This window comes from Cricetulus griseus, chromosome 2 (genome assembly GCF_003668045.3).
Source record: "Cricetulus griseus strain 17A/GY chromosome 2, alternate assembly CriGri-PICRH-1.0, whole genome shotgun sequence".
Taxonomy (NCBI): Eukaryota; Metazoa; Chordata; class Mammalia; order Rodentia; family Cricetidae; genus Cricetulus; species Cricetulus griseus.
The window spans coordinates 30,267,688-30,281,238 of record NC_048595.1 but is presented as its reverse complement, the minus strand read 5'-3'; the positions used below and the strand labels follow the sequence as shown (position 1 = coordinate 30,281,238).

General features: G+C 41.3%; 1 protein-coding gene across 1 annotated transcript; it reads right to left on the bottom strand.

Annotated features, from left to right (window-relative positions):
• Nucleotides 1–1,854: 1,854 nt before the first annotated feature.
• On the bottom strand, nt 1,855–2,946 carry LOC113833825 (speckle-type POZ protein-like). The gene has a single exon (XM_035438920.1). It carries the CDS (start codon nt 2,944–2,946, stop codon nt 1,855–1,857), a length of 1,092 nt encoding a protein of 363 aa, XP_035294811.1.
• Between the last annotated feature and the right edge of the window lie 10,605 nt (nt 2,947–13,551).

The following is a 13,551-nucleotide window of genomic DNA, read 5'->3' as shown; positions in this document are numbered from 1 at the left end:
CCAAAAACAGGAATTATTTACCACTTCAAAGGGAAAGATTAATGCTAGGGCAGGAAAGATCGCTCTGTGTTATGAGCACTGGCTGCTTTTATAGAGGACCTGTGTAGAATTCCTAGCACCCACATGTGGGCTCACAACCATCAGTACGTCTACTTCTAGAGAATCCCAGGCCATCTTAGCCCCACAAGCCCCACATCTGCATGTCCAACTGATATCTGAGCACACAGAACATATATATGTGTGTTTGTGTGTGTGTGTGTGTGTGTGTGTGTGTGTGTGTGTGTGTGTGTGTATGAAAAGAAAATAGTAAAAAGTTAAATTAAAATGGACAATTAACATTTAGAACTTCCTTCCTGCAGGAAGAGGAGCTGACCAAGAGTCGCGATTCTATTGGCCCCCTGAATGTTGGTGTCAATCGAGGGCCTAGAAGTCTATGGGGCCTCTGGCAGTGGAACCAGTATTTTCCCCTAGTACACAAATGGACATTGGGAGCCCATTCGCTACGAAGGAACACTCTCTCAGCCTAGATACAATGGAATAGCCTAGGTCCTGCCCCTAAAGATGTAACAGATATTGATGATCCGCTATGGGAGGACTCACCCTCCATGAGGAATGGATGGGGGTTAGTTGGGGAGCAAATAAGGAAAAACATCAAGTAACATATAAAGGCAAACCTATTAGAATTCTACCTGACTTTTCCATGGAAACACTGAAAGTCAGTAGGCTCTGGATAGATATTCTACCAACACTAAGAGACCCCGGATGCCAACCCAGATAACTGTACCCAGCAGAATTTTCAATCAATACAATGCAGAAAAACAAGATATTCCATGATATAACCAGATTTAAACAATACATACCCACTAATGTAGTCCAAAAGAATGTTTTGGAAGGAAAACTCCAACACAAGGAAGTTAACTACAACCAGAAAAACATATGCAAGAGATAATCCCAGCTTACCAATAGCCAAAAGATAAATGGGGTAGAAATCCACACACAATTCCAAACCAACAACAAATCCAAAGCAAAATAGAATGAACAATCAATGTTCATTAATATCGCTCAATATTAATGGTATTTATTCACCTTTAAAAAGCACAGACTAACAGAAACGCTCTTGAGAATAGAGTGGCTTTGAGAATTCTGTCTAAACTTCCACAACCAAGCAGAGCTCAATGGACAAAATTGGGTACTGCAAACAGAAAAACCATGGAATCCACAAACTGATTGTAAAATTTTTATTCACTTTATATGGCTTTTGGTTAACAGAGATTGATACACCCATAGACACAAGAGGAGGACTTCACCCACCGTATCTCCAATTACAGATGTTTGAGAATTCACCCATGGATGCAGAGAGCTGAACTCAAGAACTGTTCCTCTCCAGGAGCAACAATTCCTTTGGCCAACTGAGTCAACCCTCTAGTCCCCACACACTGAGTTTGGAGGGAATAACTGTCTCCTTTCTCTTCTCTGTCTCTTGTAAGCAAACATGCATGTCTGTTTCATCCTTGGCTCTCAATCCTTCATCATATAATCTGCTCAGTCTTGTCCAGACAGGTTCCTCCAAAGATACCCTGCTGCCATGGGCTCGGGTCAAGCAACTGAGTAGAATGCCAGTATCCAACTCATTGGATAGTAAGCAAACCAGTCCGGCAAAAGGGTATAGTATTGGGGAATCCACTGATCCCCATTCAACTCATTTAGAGGGGCATTTAAGGGCTGAGCCCCCATGCTGTCTTTCCCCAGATACTCTGTATACACTAATGATGTGCTGTAGTCTACACAGGTGTCCTGGGAACGAGGCTGGCTGCTGCTTCTGGAAAACACCTGTAGGTCACAGCTGAGAGGATCCTATGATTGCTTGAAGCGTTTGGGAGGGGGCCCCAGTAAAGTGCTGTGAGCAGATGCCAAGGAGCTGAATGCTTCAGCCAACAAGTGGGGATGGGAGCCCACCATTTTCTTCCAGCTTGAGGTCTCAGAAACCTCAGAAGCATGAGCTGTAATGAAATCCAGTGCCTTGGTTTTCAACTGCCCTGCACTGTGGAGGTCAGCTAGGATGAGCGTGTGGGCTGCATTCTCCACAGAGAGGTCCCTGCAGAGGACATCCTCACACATGACCTTCAAATGCTCCAGGCCATACTTGTCAGCAGCTGCCAGGACAGCATCTGCCATGCTGTGGAGGTCTGGTGCCTTCCCGGTGTAAATGAATTCCATCATGGCCTTGAAAACTTGCAGCTCCAGATCCAGGATCTCAACGCGGTTTTTTCTGCTCTCCTCCATGTCCTTTTCAAACATAGCTCTGAAAACTGGAGAGCGAGCTGCTAAGATGGCCTTGTGAGCCCCGAATTCCTGGCCAGCTACCACTAGGCTGCAGTCTGTGAAGACAGAATTCTCCCACAGCTGTCCTAGGTCATCTGCCACCGTGCTCCTGGGAACCAGGATACCTGGGACCTTGCTAGCCTTGGAGTTGATGAGGGAGTCTTGGACTGCCAGGTCCACATCGCATAAGACAGTGAGTTCATTGTCTGGGAGAAGCCAAGACTCCAGACTCAAGAGCAAATCTCGATGGATGAACTTTGTGAATCCCCAGTGTTGATTTGGCGTGAACTTGAGGAAACCTGGGGTTATCATACCATTGGTTTTCTCTCCGTCGACACTCCTGATCCAAAACTGGAGCCTTGCCCGTACTGGACTCTTTGGGCAGCTGAGCAATGTTAGGTGAACTGACAAGTAATCTTGGCCGTCTTCCTCGATCCCGTTTGTCCGTACTTTCAAACACCATTTGTCGTTGACACTGGATCCAGATGAGAAGGGTGGACTTTTAATGGCTTCCTCTACTTCCTGAAGCAGGAATCTGAAGTTGCTTATGGTCCAACTGTAGGAAAATTTCTGGACACTGATCTCTGTGTAGCCCCATCGTTCGGCTGCACCGTCTTCTGTCATATCTACTGAGGTAGTTTAAGTTAATCTGGATCCAAAATGAAGAAATAGGACTTTTTCTTCTTCAACCTGGGGTCACAATTGTAGAGATCTGTAACAAGGAAAATAAATCCTGAGAGAATCATTATTATGATTAAAGTCTCTTTATTCAAGAAGACACCAGGGCAAAACACATTCCAGAGCTAGGTTATATAACCCAGCAAGCGCGGCCAAAACTAAAAGGGTGCCAGGGTCCCCACATGCAGCCCCTTCAGAAGCTCCCTTAGGTCACCCTGGCTTTCCTTCACCACGCCCTTATGGGCGAGTCCGGATTCCACCTGGTACCTCTCCCAGGACTATTGGGCGGGGCTAGGGTGTCTCCCTACAAATCATATTGGTGTTCAAGCTTCAAGGTGAATATCAGCGAGGCAAAGCAGCCAAGCCACTTGCTCTTGCCTCTACATCAGGCTCCATGAGATCTCAACAAACATCACACTGCTGCGTCTCCTCAGCTTAACTGGAGATAACCATAAGACTGACTACTGAAGACCCCACTCCTAATTTATTACACTCTAGTGCTGAGATAATGGGCATGAGATCTGTTACTCCTTTAATTTGGTTTAATCTCTTGTAGCCCTGTGTGGACTTGAACACAAAGAGAACCATCTGCATTTGTCTCCTGAGTCCTCAGAAGAAAGGTGTCTGGGTAACTAATATGGGTGATTTCCTATTTTGATCTCCAGTGGCTTCAGAAATTGTAAGCTGTATCTGTACTACCACTGATAGTGTTTAGTCTTTTATTTCTGTTTTCCCCTCTGTTCTCACTTCTATGGGGCTGGAAACTTGGATATCTCTCTGAAATTTTCTATCAAGATTTCAAAATCAGTTTCAGAGAAGAGAGTTTAGGCTACTATGGAAAGTTACATCACTCGGATTTCTTTTCTAGATTGAATCATAGGTCAACTGGTAACTATTTTGACAATTTTACTCAAATGTTGAAACATATGGAACATTTTTACACTTATATCCAAAAGGGTTGTGCTAGGGTTCTCTAGAGCAACAGAACATATGGAATGAACCTCTCTGGGTAAAGAAGGAGACTAACCTAGAATGACATAGGGATGCATTCTTGTTAATCACACAATTTCAGCTGTGAAGGAAAAGTGTAAGAATCCAGTACTTACTCAGTCCAGGAGGTAGGATCTATCTGGTGTTCTTCAGTATATGCTGAAATTCAAATAAGCATTCTCTAATGGCGGTGAAGTGATGGACTTGCTGAAAGATTAGCGCAAGCAGTCAGAGTGTTGCAACTTCCTTCTTGCATGTCTTTTATTTGCTTCCAGAAGAAGGTGTATCCCAATTTAGGGTGTGTCTCCTAGCCTAAGATCTGGATTAAAGGTGTGTGTCTTCAGGCCTGGAGATCCCGTTCTTATGTTTGGGTTTTCTACCTTCAAATTCAGTATTTCAGATGGATCTCCTACTCCAACTCATGCAAAACATTCCTCAGAATTGTGCCATCCATTTTAGGATATTTTAGTTAATTCCAGGGTGGTCTATTTGGGAAGCAAGAATAACCATCACAAGTGCATTTTGCTTTCTGGAATTAATCTTCTATGAATAAAGAAATGATTTCACTTCCTACACAGTTGTTATTTACTCTTCTCATGTTGATAAATATTCCTACCGCCCCACTCTGGTGCTATATACCTTTAATCCCAGCACCTCAAAGTCACAGGTAGACATTTCTCTGTTAGTTCAAGGCCAGCTTGGTATACAGAGAATTTCTAGGACCACCAGAACTGTTACACAGAAATACCTCTTTGTGAAAAAAAGTAATCTTCCCATGAACATGATCTAGGAAGAAGACTTTTTTTTCTATCAGTGTTCACAATATAGAGCTCAGGATGGAAGAATCCCTCTATGGAGAGCATTAAGCAGGGCCAAGCAGGATCCTCTGAAAATGGTTACCTTCTTTCCTAACTTTCATTCCATCCAAACTCACTGTCCCAGGGATGGCTTCACTGAATTTCACTGGTGGTCTTGCCCTTCCTCTTCTGTATATCCTCCTTGAACAGAAATTCTGATCCACTTAGGTGCGTGCTATCAGAAGTCCCTAAAGGCCTTTCATTTTGCTCTCATTTTGCTGGTGGCCAGAACAGAGCATCTCATTACCTCATAATTTCATCCCTCACTTGTAAGTCTGTCCCCTTCAATCTTAGACCTCCCAGGCTTACTCTGCTAGACTTAAAATTGTAAGAGCATTCTGGTTTTCAAAGGGTTCAGAATATATTCAACAGTTACTGAACTGTCTCTTCCTTCAAATATGGGGCCTTGAAATTAACAAATTGAATCCTATAAAAGTAATGTTTTCTGAGATGGAATAACTATTACCCTGACTTTGAATCCTCCTAGTGAAAAATCACCTATGCTATTAAATGCCCACCTGCTATAATTCTACCAAAGTAAAAAAAAAAAAAAAGTAAAAATGAACAATCAAAACCAATTGATTGAATTATCTTCTACTGATAGATAAGTAGTGTTGTAGCCAGAATTACAGAGAGACAGACTGGGAATGGCTGTGCTGATTCAATCAATGAACCTATTTCCCTGTAGTCTTGGCTTAGAGCTACTCTCCAAGATAAGATAACTGGAGAGACATGATATGTACAGAGAATTTTGATCAACACACTACAGAATGAAATCCATTTAAATATCCTTCCTCTATGGTTTCTGTTGAATATAGTCTTCATTTCAAGGAAACTAGAATAATATCTCACTTTATGGACCAGAAGTATAAGCATGGAAGTTCTGCGGTTGAACAGGACAGAACCTACCAGAAGACAAGGGAGTATATGACCTTGTGAGACTCAATGTAAGTGATTGAGAGGAGAAGGATTTAGGATATTCATTAACCACACTCATAGATGGGGATGTAATACTTTTTCTAGGTATGATCATCTGAGAGGCAAGGAAAAGACCACCACTACAGTTTGTTGGAGTCATCCGGGGACTGTGGTTCTGGATACTATATAGGGTAAGAAAGAGGACAGCCACCATAAGGGCTTCCTGGCTCTGCTTCACTCTCAAAATTTATGGGCTCTTTATCTGATGTCTATTCTGTGAAAACTAAGACTGCTGAAACACTCAGGAAAACCCTTCTTCCCTGATGCTGTTTATAGCAGCACTCATTGTAAACACACTTGAGATGACTATTCTTGATTCTCAACCCTCAATTTCTGGTTTAACAATACTCATAGATGCAGAACACACCTGTGAGAAATTATTGCTGAAGTTGAAGTAGACAGATCCATTTGAAATGGTTACTTTTGAGGGAAGAATACACACACTCTTAATCTGGATCTAGAGGCTGGGAGGACTTTACATCAGCCCTGACTTTTATTAATTATTACACATTATTCATTACTTACATATTCTTCCTGATGAGCATGTCTCTGCTCAACTATGTTTAAAAATTGTGCAAAACTGAAGTCTTATTTTTTTCTTTTATTTATGTTTTCTTTGTTTTTGTTTTTATAGATTAAGCCACTCAAAGAAAATCAGCCTCATCTCAAATAAGTGCTTCCCTTGATCCACTTAAACTCCCTGAGTATTCCAAGCTACCACTGAAGATTGCTTTTATATCTTGAATATAATTTACGGCAGGACACCAGTGTTTCCTGCTTCAGAATCTCTCCTTTGGGGACAGGGTCATATTTGAAGGAGTTGACTTTGGGTTAGGGGTTGATTGAGATTGTCTTTGTTTTGTAGAGGGAATCTCATTTAGTATGCAACGACACAACTATCAAACTCAGTAGATTTCTGCCACCTCAGTTTCCCAATGCAGGCCTAGGTCAGCAAGGGATGCTTAGAATATCACATTCATTACATACTGAGAGAAAACATACTTATTTTGGCATATTTCTAGTGAATTTGTGTTCACAATAATCTTCTTGTACATGAGCAATCCTCCCAAGTCTGTCTCAAGTGTATCTTAAACTGAATGTGTTAACCACTACACACATAATGAAAAATAACTTTCCTCCTGATTTTCATTCTCTCTCTTACTGTTTTTGAAATGGTGTGTCCTTACACAGCCTTGGCTGTCTTTGGACTCACTCTATAGACAAGGTTGGCTCAACGAGCCAACATGAGACCTACATGCCTGAAATTAAAGCTCCTCCTGTCCCATTCCGGTAGTGTCAGGACCTATAAACATTTCCTGTACTGCAGCCTCGGTGGAGGTTCTCAGTTTCCCCATGAAAAGCTGCTCTCCTCTCCAGGACCATGCTCATGGGAGCTCTTGGCTGACAATGTAAAGCACTTATTTTGCAAATGTGTGGTCCTGCAGTGACTACCTTCATGTCAAAGGACACACTTGAAGGAATGGTATCTGTCACCCTGACTGTAAACCCACATATAGCAGAGTCATTCATATTACTAGAAAGCCAACTATAATAGATTGGAAAGTGAAAAAGCAAAAATTCAGGGATCAACATCAATTGATTGATTTATCCTGTATGGAGGAAGGAGCAGCTTCAGGGCAGACTTTCAGGAGACCTAGGCTGGGAATTACTGACTGGACTGAATCACCATGGTTATTTTCCTGTCCTTTAGGCCTAGTGTATCTCTCCAAACACCATGCCCTGGAGAGAGTTGACAGAAGTAGGGAGCATTTACAGATCACATTGGAAGGGAAACCATCTCAAATTCCATTCTTCAGTAACTCTTTAATACATTCTGTGTCCTTTCAAAGCCAGAATACTGTCTCCCTTGTAAACCTAGCACAGTAAACCTACAAGTTCAAAGTTAAAGGACAGAACCCAAAAGTGAAGGATTAAAATTATGAGGTAATGAGAAGCTGAATTTGGAGGTCAGCATGATGGAAGAGATGTATTTAGGATCTTCTCATCGCACACTCTCAAGGAAGAGTGGTTCCAAGGAGGAATAACCAAGAAGGAGGGGCAAGACCATCAATGAAATTTGGTGGAGTCATCTCTGGGACTCTGATTCTGGAATATATGGCAGGACAAATTTGCTATTAAAAGAGTGTCCAGCCTGGCTCAGCTTCCTGCCACCCTTTAGGAATTATTCCACCCTGACCTCCTTATTTTGAACACTGAGACCCCTGAGGGTCAAAAAGCACCTCTTCCTTATCCAAGTTAATTGGAGGAATTTTTTCAAGACAAGGTCTTTCTGTGTAACAGGTATGGATGTCCTGCTACTACCTCTATAGACCTGAGTGGCCTTGATTTCACAGAGATCTGCCTGCCTGTGCCTCCAAGTGATTGGATTAAAAGCTTGGAACACTGCCACCATCTTGGAGGAAATCATAACAATATGAGACGAGAAAGTAACAACTGTGTAGGAAAGAACACCATCCCTTTATTTATGGAAGATTCACTCCAGCAAACAAACTGCACTTGTAATGGTTATTCTTGGTTGCCAACTAAACCCCATTCAGAATTAACTAAATACTAAAATGGAGTGAGCAACTCTTCCATATGTTTTGCATAAGATCAAGTAGGCAGGTCAACTTGAAACAGAAAATCTTGAGGTAGGAAGACAAAAACATTTACCCTGGATCTCAAGGCCCAAAGACACACAACTTTAATCCAGATCTTGAGGCTGGGAGACACACCCTAAATTTGGACACACCTTCTGCTGGAAGCATAGAAAAGCACCTGAAGGAGGGAAGCAGTTGCACCCTGCCTGCTTGCCATCACCCTGCCACAACCCAATTCTTTCAGTGGCATTACAGAATACTTGTTGTAATTCCAGCACATACTGTAGACCAGGGGACACATCCAAACTTCTGGACTGAGTAAGCCCTGGATTCTGGGACTTTCCCTTAACAACTAGCCATTGTGGGATTAGCAGGACTGCATCCTGTAGGGAGAAATCCTGATTAAGAGGTACCTATATTCCATATTAGCAGTAAGCTTCATACCTAATGTGATATCTCTAACCAGAGGATTGAGACACTGGGAAAAGAAATAAGAACCTGTATGAATTTGGGGCAGCTTAGAAAGTTGGATGCAAGATATAAAATCAATCAAGGAAAACATGATCTCTGAAATGCAAGACATGAATTGTTTATGTAAAGAAGTTGAGGGTATTAAGTCTGGCCATGCTACATTACTGACACAGGGAGAACAAACTCATGGCCAAACAGAACTCAAATTTTGTTCCATGTCTGATGCCTTAAATGGAAAGAGAGCTAAGAACCAGGACAGGATTACCAAAATGGCACAGACAATTTGCTCCATATCTCATGAATGTACTGCCACAGGCCAAAAGCTGGAGTCTAGGATTGCATATATAGAAGGCAATTTACATGCCATTCAAATACTATCTAAGGATGAGGATATTAAAGGTTTAGAAGCATATATAAATGAAAAAAAAGACAAATTAATGATTCTATAAAATTCTCAGAATCTTCTCCTGGGAGCCTCTGGAGGTGGACTGGCGTTTTGCCCTGGTGGGTGGGAGGGACTTCGAGAGCCCATCCCACTTGAAGGGATTCGCTCTGTCTCTGAACACATGGGGAGGGGCCTAGGCCCAGCACAGGAAGATTTGGTGGACTTGGTGGAGCCCTGGTTGGGGGCCCTACCCTGCCTGGGGAGTGGCGGGTGGATGGGGTGGGGGGTAGGTTGGAGGTGGGGGAGAAGGAATGGGGGTGGGGGAGGGAGAGGGAAAGTACATGTGAAAATATTAATAATTTAATAATAAAAAGAAACAAAAAAATAAAAAATAAAAAAAAATAAAAATAAATAAAAAAAAAATTCTCAGAATCTTATATGATTTACCAGATTCAAACTGTCCTTGAAAAGGTGGAAGCCAGGCTGCAAGCCTTGGATGACTCCGAAATGGATTCCTCCCAATCTGATGCACCTATTCCAATCAAACATCAGGAAAACCTGCCTAAGTTTGTTATGCATATACCACTGGTCTTCCCAGTGACTATGACAAAAAACTGCCATCAAAAAATATCAAATGGCCATGTCTCTCTGTGAACTAAAATCTTTCTCAAGGGGAGTGTTGTCTCATATAGTCTCCATAGCCTTTATGTCAAAGAAATATAAAATTTGTGGGCTACTTCTAATAGAGTAATGCCGATTGATTGGGATGCTCATTACCAGTTCTGCTTGAAAATTTGTCTCAAATACAGTGGAGGCCTTTATATAGGGAGGAAGAAATAGCCCTGGAGTTGCAAGACTGAAGAAAGGTTATGAAGCTCCCCAAGGTAAGATTCTTGGTGAGAGTCTTTATGCTGACCCACAGGTTCAGGGTGGATATGATAACCACATATTGTCCTTATGCAGGATAGCAGCCTTAAATGACTGGGACAAGGTTCATGAAGCAGGAAAAGAGTAGAATCCTATACTAAGATACCACAGAGACAAACAGAACAGTTCACTGACTTTTTATGAAGACTATCCTTTTTATGAAGACTATTTTCAGGCAGCAAATTTAAAATCTAGAAAAATACTCAGACAATGTCTAGCCTATGAAAATGCAAATCCACTATGCAAAAGAATACTTTTGCCTTTAAAGTTCAGATCAGCATCACAGGAAGAGTGGGTCTTGCGTACAGCTAATCTCCAGTCGAATGTCCAAGACTCAAAAGCTTGAAGTCTTTTAAGAAGAAGCAAACCCTAAATATCTAACAAGCCACCAAAAGGCCAGGAACTATAGTGAAACAAGAACTTTGGTAAGAAGAGGAATTCCCAGAGGGTCAAGAAGGCATCAGGATAATAGGTGTTTTAACTTGGGCAGAATAGGACATATTAGAAGAAATTGTAGGCAAGGAAATTCCAACAATATCTCATATAGAAGGCCTCCACCTCTTGGATTATATAGGAGATGTGGTAAGGGCAGACACTGGACCAATGAATGTAGATACACAAGGAAACCGGTTACAATTGGGAAACTCCTTGAGGGGTCTCTGGAGGTTCCCCACAATGAGAAAGGTCTGGTCATTCCCAGTCACCGTGGAGGACAAACTCTCACAGGACAAATAGATAGTACATTGCCTATTGTAAAGAATGGTATCACTCTAGATGGTAGTTTGGCTAGCGATGAGGAATCAAATGTGACTGGAGGAGACAAAAAACAAATATTTTGGCAAACTTCTCTAAAGGATCAGAGGCCTCAGTTGAAAGTAAAAATATAAATAAAGTTATTTCTGGTTTGGTGGACACTGGGGTGGATGTGACTATTATAACCCAAACTCTTAATGACCTGCAGAAATTTCCAGGGGAAATTTATCAACTACAGACAATAATTGGTGGAGAAGGACATGACTTAAAGCACTTAAAAACGGCCTTCAAAAAGGACAACGAGTTAAACAATCCACAAATATTATCAGCTCAAGTGGAAAAACAATTACAATGAGTGAAAAACAGAATGCTGAACGCATATGTAATCAATTGTGGACCCTAATTTATACTGCATTCTTGTTATTTTACCATCCAGAGAATACACTTCAGGGATTCTGATGCAGTGGGAAGATATTATATTGGAATGAAAATTTTCTGCCATGTAAACAGAATAATAAGCTAAAGACCTACATGGTAAAGATTTCTGATTTGATTCTAAAAGGCAAGTTAAGACTGCATACACTGATGGAAGAGATCCAGCAGAAATCATAGTTCCTTTAAAAATGAGGAAATTTCCTCCTTAGGAAAGGACAATGAAGGCTGGCAGACACCTTGTACTAACTTTTTGGGAACAATTAGCTACAATTTTCCCCAAACTAACAGAATTAAATTCATACAAAAAGACAATCTGCATTCTTCCATCTATTGTAAGAAAACACCTACTTCTGGAGTCCCTACCTTCTACACTGATGTGAACAAATCAGGTAAATCGGGATATAAAGAAAGAGAGATAAGTAAAGTAGTTCAAAGTCTGAATACCTCTGTACAGGAGGCAGAATTATTATATGGTATTCTTGTGGTACTTATGGACTTTACAGAGTCTCTCAATATCGTTACTGATTTTCAATATGCAGACATAATTTTTTACACATCAAGACTGCTGAATTCATTCCTGATGATACAGAATTAACTTCACTGTCTAGACAAGTACAAGAAACAATCAGGAACAGTACCAATCTGAAATATACAACACACATCAGATCACTAACGTGTCTACCAGGCCCACTATCACAAGGCAACGATGAGATTGATTGTTTATTAGTAGCAAGCATGCTAGACACATCAGAATTTCATAAGAAACACTATGTAAATAACAAAGGTTTAAAAAATTATTTGTCCAGGCGATAGTAAAAAAAAAACATCCAACCTATTCCTTCTATAATCAACCTCCATTGCCAACAAGCTGTAATCCTACAGGCATTCAGAGAAATGAGGTTTGTCAGATGGCTATCTTTCACTTTGCAGAATTTGGAAATTTAAAATATTTATATCATACATTGTACAAAATTTTGATGAGAGTGTATAAAGTATTCCAAATTTAAACAGTTGTGTATAATAGTTAAAATTACTTATTGACATAAGAATCAATCTATGTTCATCACAGCATTATTTGTAATAACCAGAACATGGAGGAAACCTAATTGGCCCCCAACCAAGAATGGATGAAGAAAGTGTGGTACATTTACAAAAAGGCATACTACTCATGTAGGAAGCCGGTTCCTGCATTATCCATTACAATAATAGGTGCCTGAAGACACCAAGATGTAAATTACTTCACAGGCGCTGGGTAATCTCCATTCCTTTGATCTCTGCCTATCCCGTGGCTCATTTAGCCTGAGGAGCTGAAGCCATTCATAGGGTAACACGTCCCAGGCGGCTTGTCAGCCTTTTTAAGGGATGGGTTTCTTAGTTCAGTGTCTCCGCTCTGGTAAGCTTATGCTCTCCCCTCACAAGATGCATTAAAAGCTTGTCTGCAGAAGGATCCGAGTGTCCTGCGTATGATTTCTTGCTGGCGAGAAAATACAGAGCGCGCGGGACATATGGTGCCGAAACCCGGGACGCTTAACATCTCCGGCACCGAGGAGACCCCTTGGCTACAAGGCGGATTCAGAACTGCAGGGTGGTAAATTCGGAGAGGTATGTTTTTTCTGGACTTTGGCTTGGGAATGTTGCTATTGTGGGAGGTTAATATAGAGGCTTCTATGCTTTTACTAGGAGCTATTTTGACTTTTCTCACTGTTGTAGCAATCTTAAAGAAGTCCAGAATTACATATCAGAAACCGAATGTGGTGAGAGATGGGGCGCGCCTAACAATAAAATATAAGAAAAAAGGACCTCCCGGGATGTCTAGTGACAAGGGAGTGAATAATTTGTTAAGAGAAACAGCAATAAATAAGAAAAAAGGACCTCCTGGGATGTCTACTGACAAGGGAGTGAATAATTTGTTAGATGATTCTGTAAATAAGTTTAAAGCTTTAAATCTTAATAGCTCTGATGACTCTGAAAGCTCAAGAGATAAAGTTTTAGAGAAAACAGCTCAGCTAGGTGACTCAAAACCTAGCCTCTGCCCTACAAAATTACAGATGGCTTTCCCAGTCTTTGATAGGGGAAAAGGCCATGCCTGCTATTCAACACTTCTTAAAGGCCTGGAATGCCTGGGACTTTAAAGCCTCATAAACATTGACGCTCG